At 36.3% G+C, this 16949-nt stretch overlaps 2 protein-coding genes across 2 annotated transcripts; one reads left to right on the top strand and one right to left on the bottom strand.

The window, feature by feature from the left end:
- Window positions 1-1356: 1356 nt before the first annotated feature.
- BDCG_07988 (uncharacterized protein) lies at window positions 1357-2936 on the top strand (the record flags this gene model as incomplete). Its single annotated transcript, XM_045423764.1, has 2 exons — window positions 1357-1393; window positions 1450-2936. 2 exons carry the CDS (start codon window positions 1357-1359, stop codon window positions 2934-2936), a joined length of 1524 nt encoding a protein of 507 aa, XP_045272626.1.
- Window positions 2937-10157: 7221 nt separating this feature from the next.
- On the bottom strand, window positions 10158-10403 carry BDCG_17703 (uncharacterized protein; the record flags this gene model as incomplete). The annotated part of the gene is made up of 1 exon (XM_045426783.1): window positions 10158-10403. The coding sequence occupies one exon, from the start codon at window positions 10401-10403 to the stop codon at window positions 10158-10160; it is 246 nt and encodes an 81-aa protein (XP_045282382.1).
- Between the last annotated feature and the right edge of the window lie 6546 nt (window positions 10404-16949).

The following is a 16949-nucleotide window of genomic DNA, read 5'->3' as shown; positions in this document are numbered from 1 at the left end:
ATATATCATAGAAAGATCTGATTGATAAATATAAGAACTCTGCTTTTATATAAGATTAGCAGATTACTCTTTCTTAACAATAAGACATCACTGAGATATTACTCTGGCTATTCTCACTCATGAAATGAGAGAAGAGTATTTACTCATTATCTATATAGAATAGCTAGATGCTGACTTCTCATTAAAGAAACTAGTGATTCATTTTTCTTCTACTAAAATATATATAAGAGTTACTGCATATCTTATACAATCTTCTTAGTATACTAAGTATTATATCTGTGATATTCTTATAATAACCCTGTAGTCTACAAGCTCACTATTTAAGCAAGATAGTCAAGCTCACTCATACAGCTTCTCAAACAACTACTTCTACATGACACTGCTGACTAGTCACTGCTTCGGTTCCGCCACATTACATGGAAAAACCAACTTTTTCATGTAAAAAATACTGTAATGTGACATCATGTATATTCTATCAAAAATATTTGAATGCTCTGACTTATACAGCTCAGATCAATCTTTAAATCTTCATTCTTTTTTTATTCTGCTTCTTTCATACATTCTCTATAGTACTTACATTTCTTATACTCTTCTCTATGTTCATTTTGTCAAATGCTCTGTAACATGATCTCATGTGATGTCATACACACTTCTTTGAATTCAGATGAGATTGAAGAGCTGGCTCTGCAGCCTGTACAACTCTGATTAATCTGATAATGGTGATGGAGGTGATACAGGGTGGAAGAGAGTGGTTAGGGTGATAGGGGTGGTCAGGGTGGTAAGAGGGAGGTAGAGGGGTAGAGGTAGAGGGTGGAAGTGGTAGAGGGGGCTGCGGGGCGGTAGGGGCGGTGGTGGTGGTAGAGGGGGTAGGGGTGGAGGCGGTGGAAAGGGGTGGAAGGGGTGGAAAGGGTGGAAGGGGTGGTAAGAGGGGGTAGGGTGGAAGTGGTAGAGGGGGCTGCGGGCGGTAGGACGTAGAGCAGTGTGTGATAAAGGGGTAGGGGGGACTACGGCGTGGAAAGGGTGGTAAGAGGGGGTAGGGGGTAGAGGGTGGAAGTGGTAGGGGGGGCTGCGCAAGCAGCAAAGCGAGCGTAAGCGAGCGTTTGATGCTTGTACAATATATAATACATTTACACAACTTACTGGTTCCCACCCTGCTTCATTCAACATGCTCCTCAATCATTCTCCTAGTTTGATAGTTATTCTATGTATCCCCTTGTTTTAGCTGCCCTCCGGTTTAGGTGTCCTTGTTTACAGGACAATCTGTTAATATTCCGAGACTCCTTCGTCACGTTCTGCGACAACCCAGGGACCGCCAAGCCGACAGCGATCTTGCTCGCTTTCTTACTGATAAGAGAGATGGGGACAAGAGGCCTATGGAACTTACGTTCTGCCGGTACGCGAGCCATTTTCTCGGCCTTTATAGCTATTTACTAACAAACCGCTCAAAAGGGAAATGGTATCGCTTGCACGAACTAAGGAGCCGTATCCGATCCCCAAACGAGCCAGAAACTGTGCGGCGAATAAAGTCTATCATAGCTTCACTCGATAACTTGGAGGAATGGGAGTCAGTTTCCTTTCCCAGTCCGCTACAGTCGAATTTGGACTACGTGTACACGATCGATGTCGACGCGGGAACCTTAACAATCACACGATGGGAGAGCCTCAATGGCTTGCTTCAGCCTTTTCCGCGCCAGATACCGCTATCTTGTCTGGATGGATCTCATGGCTTGACGCTGGATTCATTAACTCCGGTTCCGGGTGAGATATCAGAGCCCGAGGACGGAGGAGAGCCTTCGACGCCACAAGTCGTACCGAATCAACTTCTTATTCATCCTGGGCCACCCACAACACTGAATGAGCTACAATTCAGGATTTTCCGCGACTTCTGTTTTATATGGCGATTTTTCATTGACGATCCAATGACTTGGCGATATCCCTCTATGGCATTTAACACAATTGCCATTGGCCTTCTGCGTATTGCAGCATGGGATCTTGAAGTATCATCCGACTCTCAAATTCATTATCCGGAAAATAGGGTAAATTTTCCTTACTGGGACGCGCCCCAAACAGATATTTTCTGGTTCCACGGATACCTTGTTGTGCTTCATGGAAATATCAATACAAAAAGCTCGATCTTGGCAGCTATCTCCAAGGCTCAATCCTTCCTTGAGGTTTCCCACAAGGATGCCGCCCATTTAATTATTTTATCACTTCGACATGTTGCATTTGTTGAGGTCTCATCCAAGTCTGTTTTGTGCTCTCAGATTCTTCCCCTCTTTGTCAACACGTCGGCTCGGCATTGTTCCCCAGGGTTTCGATTATTGAGCTACGTTCTGAGTTCGTGGTGCTGGAAACCATCACTTGCCCACAGGGAACACCTCGGAGTTGGTTTGCCACCAGAAACTTTGGATCTGATCCTCGGATCTTGCAGTCCCAAGGGCGCATTGACACTGTCACAATCTTCCTTTATTTTTCAAGAGCGGTATTACTCATCAATTCCGCAGATTCAACATTTTACGCTACGAAGTTTTAAGCACTCCGTGCCCTGCTGTGGGAAGAAGAATAGACTTCGCGAGAACTGGGTCTATTGCCCGTCCTGTTATGCCTGTAGACACACTGAATGTGCCGGTGTGAGATCTGAACCGCAGGCAGATTCTCAGGTTATTTGTTTTGATTGCAAAAACGGTAAGCTTTGCACAGAACTCGTTCCTGGAGGCATCAATCACATAACCCGGCGGTTTTCTGGTGAAGACTGTGAAGTTTCAGTTGCTGGTTCTCCCAAGGTACTCCGCATTCGGTTCTGGAAGCCTTCTCATCTTTGCCCAGAACTGCGATTGCTTGGAAACCTTGTCCCCATTCCACCTCGCTTGATTAATTTTACAATTCGCTTTAATGGCGCATTTGCCGGTGTAGCATACGGGTTGGATGATTCATGATATTCCCCTGAGATGAGATATTCTTGAATATGCATAATCAGCTACTAGCAAACAAGCAAATACAAAGTCATCTGCCTCCAATACCCCTTCACCAATGTTGCATTTCAACAAGCCTCCTATACCCATCGTTGTGATATCTCCATGGTAGCGTGAGCAGCCACTAGCGTGCTGGTGGAGTGTTGTTTTGTCCCATATGACGCAGCATCCAGTCGATAGTTACACTATCATTTCGAGCATGGAACAAATTCTGTGAAGGTTGATTGAGAGGATCCCATGGGATAAGCTGTTCACCCGCAGGCAGGTGAATGTGATACTCAAAAAATTGAAAGTTGCACCCATGAATCAGCATTGCCCAGCACCTGTCAAATTCAGTATTGACTTGTTCAAGGGCATTCTCAAGCTGCTTCAATGCAGCTGTGATGAAGTCAGTATCTCTTTTGACTTCAGCTACAGTGTGATTGACAACACTGCAGTCACTGAGGAATGATAAAATCTGTGATATTCCTCTGTCAGTTTTGCTCTGAGGCAACTGTAAAATCATTTATTGCTGGAAAATAATAGTTGAGAATACCTGATATCATTGTCTTAATTGAATCTTCATACAATGCATTCTCCTCAGTGAATCACACAAGTTCATTGAGGATAGATAGAGAGAGATAATTTGTCATGATCATTTTGATGAAATGAGAATTTTCATTGAGTGAAAGGAAGCACTCTTAGTAGTTAGTAGTAAAAGAAAGATATAATTAAAAGACAAAGAAGATGCAAAAGTGATTGCTGGAAAAGAGGAAAGTCAAAGTCTAAGAAACTAGAAATCTGAATATTGAGCGCGTTGTTTCTGTATCTAAAGAAGCTCATCTCTGGCAGGAAATGAGCACCCTTTATATCCAAGCCATGACATTGTTGGCGGTGAGGATGAGAAGTGAGAGAGCTTAGAGTAAGGGAGAAATTGGCGCCCTTAACATCCATTATAATAAAATTAGAACAGGAAAGCTCTGCATGCTTTTTTCAGAAGAGAGAGCGGCAGCACTGAACCAGAAGCACATATTGGCCAGCATGAGACTCCCTAAAGAAAGCGAACTGCAATTAGCCGCCCGGGATACACTCAAGGTTGACTAGTAGTTCTCAATCCGGAGAAGAATATAACTGGTCACACCATTCATATCATTTCGAAAAATTGGCCAGAGTTGAGGTGTTGAGGGCAAGGGGCCACGCAGTTCCAGGACGCGCCGAACACTGAATATCCAGCTCCCATCTTCCAATCAAGGGATCGATGGATAAGACATTGCGGGAAATACCCAGTTTCATACAACCCTTAAGAGGCAATTTCTCGAGTGATAGGCTTCAAAGGACAGAAATGGGGCCGGGATTTGAGCAGACCTTCATCCTGCAAGGCCAAAAGCATCGTCCAGTCGGAAAATAGTATTATCAATTTATTATCGAATGGGTGTCTGTGCTGTATTCTGTGGGGTTGAACAGGAGTCGTTGTTAATTTTAGTTGGCGGGTAGGACGCGGCGCTTGAGAAGAAATTTCTCCCCAAAGTGAAGAAAAATGCCAGACATTGTCAGCCTCCCGGTGCTGGCGGCGCCCGATGACTGTCAAATCATGTATGCTGACCAAATTGCACAAAACACCAAAAGGTGAAAATGCAAAAGTACATTGCCAGTCGTATCCAGCGCTGGGGCTTGCTAAGCTTTAACCGCCAAAAGGTGGGCCGTGAATGACGTCATAGGTAGAGAACCGTCTAGATATCCCTAGTCATGCCAGATGTCATTCTTAGAGGAAATATCCCCTATTCTTTAGAATGTCATGGCCTGTTCTTACGAAAATGATGGCCCTTGCCAACTGGTCCAGTATATGTTTTCCCTCTTCTAGTCACTCCATTGAGTGTTGCTAGGAGCACGCAAAGTCGGTCCCATCAAAAGCCCGTGCCCTTGATTGATTGATTGATTGATTGAATCAGCTATCCTGACCTCTCCCTCATCGGGATATGCAGGCTACCACTATTACAGCTACTCTCATCTATCCTTTCTAGTCTAATTACATGGACGATCTTAATGCCTCGTCAGGGCCTGTGGGTGATCTACTCTAGTTGTCTGTCCCTTGGAATCTTTCCGAACTCTCAGCGAAGTCTAGGATCGCATCGAGGTCTCCCCTACTGATTTTCCATTCCGTCCCATTTATTGTCCAGTTTGGTAGCTACGCCCGTCGCGGTCCGGACCAGCAGGACACCAAGCCGTGATTTGGTTGGTGTGGGTGAAATAACCGGACTCTCAACTGGAAGTTTCTAGCAAGAATAACTGAATTTCCAAGGAGAAGAGTATATAGTAGTGCACTACATAGCTGCCTGAGAGCGGCTGAGACGAATAAATCAATCAATGAAGCACAGACTGTTAGAGGACGAAGACTAGCTTTACCAGGATGGATAGCAGCAGTATACTAGATCATATTGTGCATTACAATATACTCAGGATTCTCATTTGCATTGCAGAATGAGCATTCTATTGAGTCAAATCTATCATCAAATCTTTGTATATAAGATTTGAAATAGCCATGTTCTAGTTTCAGCTGTATTATAGATGAGAATATTTTCTTTTTACATTTAATTGAACAAGATTTCCACTTAGGCTTTGTTTCAAATCTTGAATAATGTATACTCTTTTTTTGTTTCTATCAGCTTTCATTTCACTTATCTAAACAAGATTCTTTTATTTTTCTCTTTATAAAAGATCAGAACATAATTTTTTGAATAGATCTGCTTAATTCTGCATTCTTTTTTACAGCTGAATCAGTTAATTTATTATCATGAATATTCATATAAGTAGAAACTTAGTGTAGATGAATTCTCAGCTTTGATATTCTTCTCTTTTAAATTTTTAAAACAGAGTTTAAGATCAGTTCAAGATTCATTTAATTATTATAAATCTGACTATTTTTAAGTCTTTTTAAAGCAGCTTGACTATCAGAGAATATTTATATCTCTTTCAAACTATTTTCTCTTTTATAAGATTTTATTTCTATGAGTTTGAAAGCTTTTACTATTACAAATAGTTCAGCATCAAAGACCTCAGATTCACAGTCTAGATTTCAGAAATCTAAGATAAAAACTGATATTTTCTTCAGTATAAGCAATGTCTGTATTTAATCTATTCAAATTCTCATTTTTTAAGTCATCTGAATAAATCAGAATAGAGTCTTTTATATTGATTGTAGAAATTCTCTTTAAATGCTGTTCATATTCTTTCTCTTTTGATAGTTCACTTATTTATAAGTTTATAAGAGATTCAAGCTTTTCTCTTCAGAGAGATAACTTCTCATGATTAACTTTTTCAATATTTAAAGAAGAAAATTGATTTTTAATCAGAGAGCATAGTCTGTACAGTTGAGAAGACATTTTCTTTGAAGAATTATTTTAATTTCAATCAAGAAATCTATTTCAATTCAGTTCATTTTCAGAGCTAATTGATAGAAATGAAGAAGAGACTCTTTCTCTGATTATATAATTTAAGCTTATCTTTATAACTCTCAGAGTATAGTTCATACAGGTCTTTTCAAATCTAATAGCAGAAGAAGCAATTGAAGCTTCAATTTTCATTGCTTTAATATGAGATGATTTAAATGCTCTCAGAATTCTTCTCAAGACTCTGTTTTACAGACTTTGAAAGAGTTCAGTGAAATTTCCTTGATTATTTTATCAAACTTGAACTTTATAATCAGCTACTGATATAATACAGGCTATATATAACTGTCTCATAGCCTGGAAGAATAGACCTCTCTCTGTATTTGATAGTCTGATTATGTTGTTCAATAGTCTTTCTGCCTTGACAGTTCTTTGTTGAATGTGATATTTAAAATTCAACTTAGAGTTTAATTATACTTCTAAGTATTTGATATTTACACTGGGTTTAATCTCTCTATTTAAAAGAGTTAGAGATAGTTCTTTCTCATTGAATCTAGAAAAGAAATGAATTAACTCAGTTTTATTCATATTAAATTGAATTTGATTGATATCTACTCTAACAAAGATTTTCTTTGCAGCTTCTTCAATTACTTTCAAATTCTCTTTGATAGTTTTTAAGCTGTAGACTAGATCAATATCATCCATATAACTTAGAGATCACACTATTCTCATATTTCTATTTTTGAATAGATATGCAGTGTATATTGCAAATAAAATAAGTGAGATTAAAGATTTCTGTGATACTTCTATTTTTATCTCAGTCTTGTCTTATTTCATTTCATCAAAGAAGAGTTGTATACTTCTTTTAGATATAAAATAGTTAACTCATTTTATTAGAGAAAGTGACAGTTTTAATATCTTCAATATCTGAATTAACTTTGACTTTGAAACATGATTAAATGCTTCTTTTATATCAATAAAAACTGCAGTTGAGACCAGATTCTCATACTTTGTTATTTGAATATCATGAACAACTGAGAGAACAGTGTCAATTGCAGAACACTGTTTTCTATCTCTCATTTATTCACTAAATAAAAGAGAATTATCTATAGAGCTTATAAAAGATAGTTAAGTAGCTATTATCTTTTCTAAAACCTTTTCTAGGCAGTTCAATAGAGATATTACTCTATATGACTTAGGAATTGAAATTTTTCTATTAGGTTTTGTAAGAATCACTTCAGTGGCTTCTCTTCAGCATTCAGAATGATATTCATTTTTCAAGAGATTGAAAAAGAGCTCAAAATATTCATTCTTTAAGTAGGAATATATATTTTGAATAATTAAGTGATTAATTGAATCAGAATCTGCAGCAGTTTTAATAGAACTTAAGAAGATAGCTGACTCTAATTCATCTTGTGTAAGATCAGATCATTCTCAGTTATTTTCATTAATATAGTTAAGAAGTGATATATTCTCTTTCTCTGAATTTGAATCTGAATCTGATGAGTTCTGAAAGAGAATTCTCATGAAAGCTTGATATTTTTTCTTGAAAGAGTTTGCTGTATATGATTCATTCTGAAACTTATATTCTAAGACTGAAAGTTTTGCTACACTTCTTGTTTTAGTATAGTTATGTAATGTGATGAAACCGAAGCAGTGACTAGTCAGCGGCATCATGTAGAGATAGTTGTTTAAGAAGCTGTATAAATGAGCTTGACTATTTTGCTTGAATAGTGAGCTTGTAGGCTACAGAGTTATTGCAAGAATATCACAGATATAATACTTAGTATACTAAGAAGATTGTATAAGATACACAGTAACTCTTGTATATATTTCTGTAAAAGAAAAAGATGAATCACTGACTTCTTTAATAAGAAGTCAGCATCTAGTTATTCTATATAGACAATGAGTGTGTGGTTCGGAAGAACGTACGACCGTCGGATAATAACGCGGCCGCTTCCGAACTACTAGCGTACAAATGTAAAGAGGGCCCTAGCGGCCACTAATTAATTTAGTGTATGAGATTCAATATATAAGAAGCTGGCGTATGCCTGTAATTGTACACTGACTTAAGAAACCTTTGAATCACATCTGATAGCATGTCTGAAAACCAGTGAGAAGCACAGACTTCTTCAGAGTGTGATAATTCTGCCTATGAAGCAATTCATAGTTATTATGTCAGTGTGATTCTAGAATATCTCAAAAGATAGCATATGAAGAGTGATAAGTGAAAGAGCATCTGATTGATACTGCTTTACTTGTTGAGAGAAAACTTCACATTCAGGTGAATGTCACATATGAGACATGAATAAATGAGATGTGAGAAAGAAAATAAAAGTAGTGAATCAGATTCAAAGAAGTTCACTCTCTACTTAAAAGAAGAATAAAAGAGAGAGTGATCATCACTGAAGTTATACAATGATAATAGAAATTATATAATGATATAGTGATAGAATGATATAGTGATATAATAATACAGTGATATAACAATAGACATTATACAATTAATGAGAAAATCACTGAAATAAATATCTTCTCTAGCTAATACAAATAACACTCTTCTCTGCTATCTGAACTGAAAGATATGTAGAACCTCTCAGAGAATTTACTTAAAGTAGTAAGAAAAGTGACTGAAACTACTAAACTGAAATTGAAGCTCTGTATATATATGAGAATTCTAAATGAGATTGAGGTCTTGTGTACACAGTGACAGGCTGAGATAGAAGTTAAACAACAATTAACATTCACTGCAGATCAAGAATTCACTATGAAGAGCTTCATCAATATAATCATCATTATTAATAAGAATAGAGAAAATCAGATCTTAGACCTGTAACAGAAGATTGAATGTTTACACAGATAGATAACTACTGTAACATAGCGGAACCGAAGCAGTGGCTAGTTAGCGGCGACATGTAGAGGTAGTTGTTTGAGAAGTTGTATGAGTGAGCTTGACTATCTTGCTTGAATAGTGAGCTTGTAGGCTACAGAGTTATTGTGAGGATATCACAGATATGATACTTAGTATACTAAGAAGATTGTATGAGACATGCAGTAACTCTTGTGTATATTTCAGTAGAAGTAAAACAAATCACTGACTTCTTTAATGAGAAGTCAGCATCTAGCTATTCTATATAGACAATGAGTGAATACTCTTCTCTCATTTCATGAGTGAGAATAACTGAAGTGATATCTCAGTAGTGTCTCATTGTCAAGAAAGAGTAATCTGCTGATCTCATATAGAAGTGAGGTTCTCATATTCATTAATCAGATCTTTCTATGATATATTCAAATAATGTCATAGAGTGATTGAAAACCAGTTCAGATGAAATGAAATCATTCACATGAAAGTAATGAGCTGTGTGAAACTGTAACAGAGTCTTGACACAGTCAGAAGTGTGATAATACTCTTTCTCTTAAGAGCATAGTCTCTATACTCTCAAGATTACTAGATTAGAAATTATCTTTGTTATATAGCAATGATTATCAATCAATTGACAGTGTATATGCTGTGTGTGATATAAAGAAATAGATGAGTTATTCTGCTGACTGTGTAGATCTTTCTTTTTTCATCTTCATTCAAATTAAACACATGATAAGTGAGTTCCTTATATATCAATTTGAGATGAGAAAAATGTAGTTAACAAGTGACTTGCAGATCTCTCATTATATTCTATTCTATATATGAAATTCTCTGCAAAAGTGATGTGTTTTAGAGACAAAGCTGATAGTAGTGACAGGATTTTTTGAAAAGATCTCTCTCTCTGTGAAACATTCTTCTCTCTCCCCCCTCTTCTGTAATAGTAAGTGTATGAGAGTATCATTCTTGAAGAACAGTAGAGGGCTTATTCTGATGTTTTCTAGTGAGTAAATGTCTTTGTGATGCAGCAGCGGCCTCTGTGACTGTTAAGAAAGCCAGGTTGAAGGTGGAGATAGTGTCAATGAGCCGCGGGAGCATCACTCCCATTGTCACACCTTCTTCTGCTTCTCTCACAGCTGTGGTGGTAGTTGCTGTGCCTTGCAGTGAGGTGTCATTTCTTCTGCCGGCTGGTGTGTCTGTATTCATTCTGTTCTCTGCTCCTCTCATCACTGTTGTGACACCACTCTCCCTCTCAGTCAATACAGTGGCATATGACCCCGTGTGATCATTCAGAGAGGAACCTGGAAAGAGCTTGGTTTCAGAGACAGTGACTCTGAGAAGCTCAATCTGTAGTTTCTCTTCTGCAGCATGCCTGAGCCCTGCTCAGAATGCTGCTGAATTGAGTCTGCAGAATTCCACAGTTTCTTCATCTTCTCTCTATGAGAAGGCTCTGATACAGTCTCTAGCTGATATCACTACTTATCTGCACTGTGTTAAACAGCTGAAGAAGAAGAGGATTTTATACACTTATCTCTTCTCTCACTTCTGTTATTTCTGTTATATCTGTAACAATAACTTCTGTCTCTCTGTAAGTATTACTTCATAGAAAGATGTTATATCAGCTCTGATAAGAAGTCTAGATGCCTAAGCAGTACAGAGCAAGAGTCTCAGAGCTTTAAGTATTGACAGATTCTGTTAAGACTGAGAAGATCTCTCTTGCTTATCTGTAAAAGAAGATGAAAGTATGAATCTCTAAGATGAAAAAACATCTCAGAATAGCTGATCTCAAGAAGAGATCAGTCAGCATCACTGTTAAAAGTACTACAGAGACTAATTACTGATTAAAGAGAATCTTGCTTCAGTTGAAGCAGATGACTGAGATGTTTTGTAAGTTAATAAGTTGATACTTTCAGTATCTCTTATACTCTTCTATAGCATGCTTCTCTGTGATGCTGCAGTACTAACTTCTTAACAGATAAAGATGCTGATGCTGAAGACTTCAATGATGAAGAATGAGTTTGATGAGAATGTAATTGTTGATAAGTAGACTCTGAGATTCTCTCTTTTTACTTTTTCAGTGAGCTGCAGTCTCATTAGATTAGCAGCAGTCTGCAGATTGATTAATATTAATCTTTTTATTGATTTCAAATATTTCTTTCTTTTCTTATTAACTGCTTCAGGAATTTTACACTTGTGTAGTCTCATTAAACTTCTAAAAAACTCTTTGAGAGAAAATAGAAGAAGAGTGCTATAAAGTCTATAAGACACTGACTCATCATTATGAGATTATCTCTAAAAAACTCTTTGAAAAAAATGAGAAGTCTTAAGTAATGTTTCTTACTTAATATCTCTGACATGTAATAGAGCAGTCTCTACTAGCTGTCTTATAGATTGTAATCTCTTTCTCAGCATTTTTCAAATGCTTAAGTGATTCTCATGAATTCTCTGATGATGAATATTCTTTTCATTTGATGAGATATTAAAGCTTGCTGTAATATATTCACTTATTCAATATTTTCTTCACAAGATATTCAGTATCATTCTCAATCTTGATATTATTCAGCTGAGGCAGCTCTGTCTCAAGACATTGCTTATAGAGCTCTAAATAGAAAATATGAAAAACAGAATGAATTGATTTCAATTCTGTGAGTAATTTCAACTCATATGCCTGCTTACTCACTACTCTTATTATCAGAAAAGATTCTAGTCATCACTCACTGAGCTTCTTACACAGTCTCATTATCTTGATATTCTTTGCTGAAAGTAGCACTTAATTCTCTATCAAGAACTTCATTAGAAGATGTTTTTAATTATAGTATTTTATCTGCTGCTTCTGAATGCAGTGAATGCTTTTCATCATCTTCTTATAAATTTTATTTAAAAGTTTCAATCTCACTTTTACTTCTAACACTGAGAGATACTTCATTCTCTGTATCTGTCTGACATTCTGACTGTCTATTTCTCTCTTTGAAATGTTGTTCACAACATCACTGAGTAATGAAGAATTATATTCATAATAAGTATAGAAAGAAGATATCTTTAAGATTGCATTCTTTGCATTGTTATATATGAATTCAGTGATCAGAAGATGTTTGAGTCAATCATTCTGATAATATGAATAGAATACTCAAAGATGCTGTTCTAGTGTCTGATTCTGATATTCAGTCTGACCATCAGTCTGTGAATGAAATGCAGTACTGAGAAGACACCTTATTATAAGATGATAGTAAAAAGCTGATCAGTATTTACTGATGAAGAGAGATTCTCAATCTGTTATCAACAATTTTGAAGCACTGTGATCATGAATGATAGTATCTAAAAACAGATCAGTCAATTCAGAGACTTTAATCTTTTTATAAGTAGAGATATATCTGGTCATCTTCATGAAGTGATTAATAATGATCAAAATTGAGTCATATTCTTTGACTCTTGTTGATTTCAGCAGGTCAACTATGAAATTCATCAATAGATTCTGTCATGAGCTCTTTGAAACAGGCAGTGATGTCAACTCACTGTATTGCTTATGCTGTGAGACCTTTATTCTTTGACAGACATTGTAAGTTTCAATATACTCTTTGACATCTGTCTGAAGCTTGTTCTAAGTGTATTTACATTTTAGAAGCTTCTCAGTCTTCTCTAACCTGAAGTGCCCTGTATGAGGATTATTATGATGAATTCTTAATAACTTCTGATACACCGCCCTGTTATAAGAGATGAAGACTAAATTATTCAGCAGTAGAAGTTCACATTCTTCTAGTTATCAGTGACTTGATTTCTTAGCAGTATTACTCTGCTCAGAGTCTGTTTCTTTCAAGTTCAAATCAGATTCTTTCTTCTTTAACTTTTGAATTCAAGCTGCAGTAGAGGCATCTCTCTTCTATAACTCTTCAATGAATTTCAAAAGTAGTTGAGTTAAAAGATTGTAGACTGTTTCATTCTTTGTCAATTCAATAATTGTAAGATATGATATAAGAAGCTCATAATCTTCAGTGTCAGTCTCTCACAGAAACCTGAGTTCTCTTTCATCTTCTATACTGAGTTGTGCAGCTGTCTCTTCAGCACTGTTTCTGAGCTTTAGAGAACTTCAATCCCCTGCAGCCAGCTTCTTCTGCAGTGATGACAGAGATTCTTTTGTAGAATCCTTCTCTGCATCAATGATATTATAATCAGGCCGCCTAGACAGCGTGTCAGTGGGGTTAAGCTGACCTGGATGATATCAGATGTAGAAATCATACTCTGAAAGCAGCTCTGCTCACCTGGCTTGATATTCTGTCAAGCTCTTTGTTGTCAAGAAGTAATGTAGATTTGCATAATCAGTGAGAACTTACACTGAGTACTTACTATTCTGAAGATAATGTCATCAGATCTTAAAGAATTCAATAATTACTAATATCTTCTGATTATAAGTATCATACCTTCTCTGCATGAGTGATAACTTCTTAAAGAAGAAAGTCACTGATCTTCATTCACAGTGTCTTATAGACTCTGTGAAAAAGCCTTCTCTTACAGATAATTCATTGCCTGTTTTCTCAGAAGTGATTATTCTCTGATTCTTTCAATATTGAAAGGCCTTCAGTGTCAACTGTGAAAAGATTTCACAGATTTCATTCCTGAATACATCAGTCTCACACTGACTGAGTAAATCAGAATTAAAGTGATTCAGCATTATGACATCTGTGAAAGCTTGTTTCAATTCTGCAAATGCCTGAGTGATGCCTTGAGTGAGAATAAATGATTCTGTTTTTCTGTCTTTCACACTTCTCTTTAACAGATCTGTAAGAAGGGCAGTAATCTGTGAATATGTATAGATGAATCATCTGTAGAAATTCACAAATTCTAGAAACATCTGTATCTCGCGGTATGTTCACAGCATCAGCCAGTTCTCAATGACAGAGACCTGGCTTCTGTTCATTGAAATGTCATTCATCTCAACAATATAACCTAAGAAATTAATCTCCTGCATGTAGAATGAGCATTTTTCAGTGTTTATATAGAGTTGATGCTGTCTCAAGCAACTCAACACTTCTTGAACATGGGTATCATATTCTTTCTCTGATTTTGAGAAGATTAAAATGTTGTCCAGATATACTATGCAGGAGATATCAACAAGGCCTCACAGTGCCTCATTTATATAGGCCTGGAAGGTGACTGAAGTGTTATAAAGATTAAAAGATAAAACAAGATATTCAAAATTGCTGTACTTGATATGAAAAGCTGTTTTTCAAATGTCATCTTCATTAACTCTGATTCTATGATAGACATCTTATATATCAATCTTCAAGAACATCTTTGCTTTAGATAATTGATCAATCATCTCATTGATTAACAGTAATGAATAGTAATTCTTAACTATCATCTTATTGAGGCCTCTGTAGTCTATGCATAGATGTAGTCTATTATTCTTCTTGAGTATAAAGAGTATAGATGCCTCTGCTGAACTCTTTGATGAATGTATTCAGTTCTTTGATTACACTTCTTTAAGATATTTGCACAGAACATTCAACTCCTTTACAGACAAGTTATAAAGAGGCCTGTACAGCACTGTTGCACTGTCTTTAAGATGAATCTTATATCATATCTTAATGTCAGGAAACTTCACTGCTTCTCTTTTCAAAAAGACATTCTTAAAATCTGTAAAGAGATGTTGTATATGTTCATCTTCAATAATGAATACTGCTGCTAATCTTGCAGTGAGAGTGATGACTTCTTCATCTATTTTCAAGTCTCAATCACCTGCTATATAGTATATTGACTCAATCTTTTTCTCAAGATTCTTCTGATGAAACTCTTCAGATTTCTCTATCACTGTCTCTTCATCAGTGAGGCAGTACTGCCACATCTGAGTAACTCAGTCAATAAGAGAATTGTTTTCTCTCAATCATAAGAGATCTAGAATGACATTCTCATCTATGATGTTAACTGTATAAAGAAGCAGACTGCTCTTCTTGAAGATTTCTTCTAAGTCTGTGATCACACACTTCACTTGAATTATGTCAAAATGATGACATTTCATTTCATCAGTAAATTTTACATGATCTGATGAATCTATCTTCTTTCAATTCTTCATCAAAGAAAAGAAATAGAATATGAAGTTGATATTCACTCTGAAGTTGAGTAGGCATCTCACTGATATCTTCTCATTCAGAGTATACATTGTGATTGTAACATGAACTCAGAGATATGAGAATTATCAATTCTTTTCTTTCTCTTCTTTATCTTTCATGAATACATTTGTCAGAAGAGAAGTTAACTTTGAGAAGATATCTTCTCAGTTTCTTCTCTTCTTAAGCTTCTTGCAATTACTAACATAGTAATCATCAGCTCTGCAGTTGAAACAGAGATTCTTATCAAATCTTTTTTAATATTTCTTTGCAGTGAGTGAAGAATCAGAATACTTGAAATTCTTCTTTACTTTCTTCACACTGAAGTCATCATAATGCTGTTTAGATCTCATTGTTAATTGCTTAGAAGAAGTCTTATTAATCTTTTTCTCAGAGAATTGATTATTCAAATAGATCTGAGAAGCCAGATTGACAAGCTCAGTGTGATTGATTGATGAACTCTGATATTATAATATCATTGTCTGCATCTTATGAGTCAGCTTCATGAGATAAAGCTGCATTTTTAATTGATTCAAATTATCAGTCAGTTTCTCTCAATATTCTTCAAATCTTGCATTGAAATTGAAAGGATTTTCATCATCTCATTAATATAATAAGTTGAATCACTGCACTGTCATGAAGCTGCAGTTGTGATAATCTTCAATTTGATTCAGTAGAAAGTTCTTGAATTCTTCTCAAGTCATGACAGTATTGATATACTCAAGCTCTCTCTTCTTGATAACTCAAGTAGTTGCAGAGATGCCTTCAAGGAGGTTGATAGCATATATTACTCATATCTCATGAGTATTATACTGGCTCAGGTTAAGGCAGAATTTCTGTTCAAGAGTATGGATAAAGCTGTGAAATTCAGACAAGATGTTTCTCTTATATCTCAGAGAATCTCTGACCTTAATCTCTCTATCTTCATGATAGATGTAGGTGTGTAGAGGCCGCAGTGATGGCAGGGCAGTTGAAGGGCTCATGTCAAAATATGCAGTGAGTTCAGAAATCTCAGATTTCTGCTGAGATAGAGATGTATACACTCTAGAGAATGATGTAGTATTTCTCTCAGAGAGTGAGATCAGATCAGTTTCAGCACAGGTGTATAAGATCATATCAGTCTGTTAGAGCTCAACTGATTCAAATGTATAATCAGGTTGAGCAATTTGAATTGTAACATGACAGAACTGAAGCAGTGACTAGTTGACAGTGACATGTAAAGATAGTTGTTTGAGAAGCTGTATGAGTGAGCTTGACTATCTTGCTTGAATAGTGAGCTCATAGACTACAGAGTTATTATGAGAATATCACAGATATAATACTTAGTATACTAAGAAGATTGTATGAGACACACAGTAACTCTTGTGTATATTTCAGTAGAAGTAAAACAAATCACTGACTTCTTTAATGAGAAGCCAGTATCTAGCTATTCTATATAGACAATGAGCGGATACTCTTCTCTCATTTCATGAGTGAGAATAATCAGAGTGATACCTCAGCAGCGTCTCATTGCCAAGGAAGAGTAATCTGCTGACCTTGTATAGAAGCGAGGTTCTCATATCCATCAATTGAATCTTCCTATGATATATTCGAATGATGTCATAGAGTGGTTGGAAACCGGTTCGGATGGGATGGAATCATCCGCATGGAA

The sequence above is a fragment of the Blastomyces dermatitidis genome, assembly GCF_000003525.1.
Source record: "Blastomyces dermatitidis ER-3 genomic scaffold supercont1.10, whole genome shotgun sequence".
NCBI lineage: Eukaryota > Fungi > Ascomycota > Eurotiomycetes > Onygenales > Ajellomycetaceae > Blastomyces > Blastomyces dermatitidis.
The sequence above is the reverse complement of the archived record's forward strand: the minus strand, read 5'-3'. Positions and strand labels throughout refer to the sequence as shown.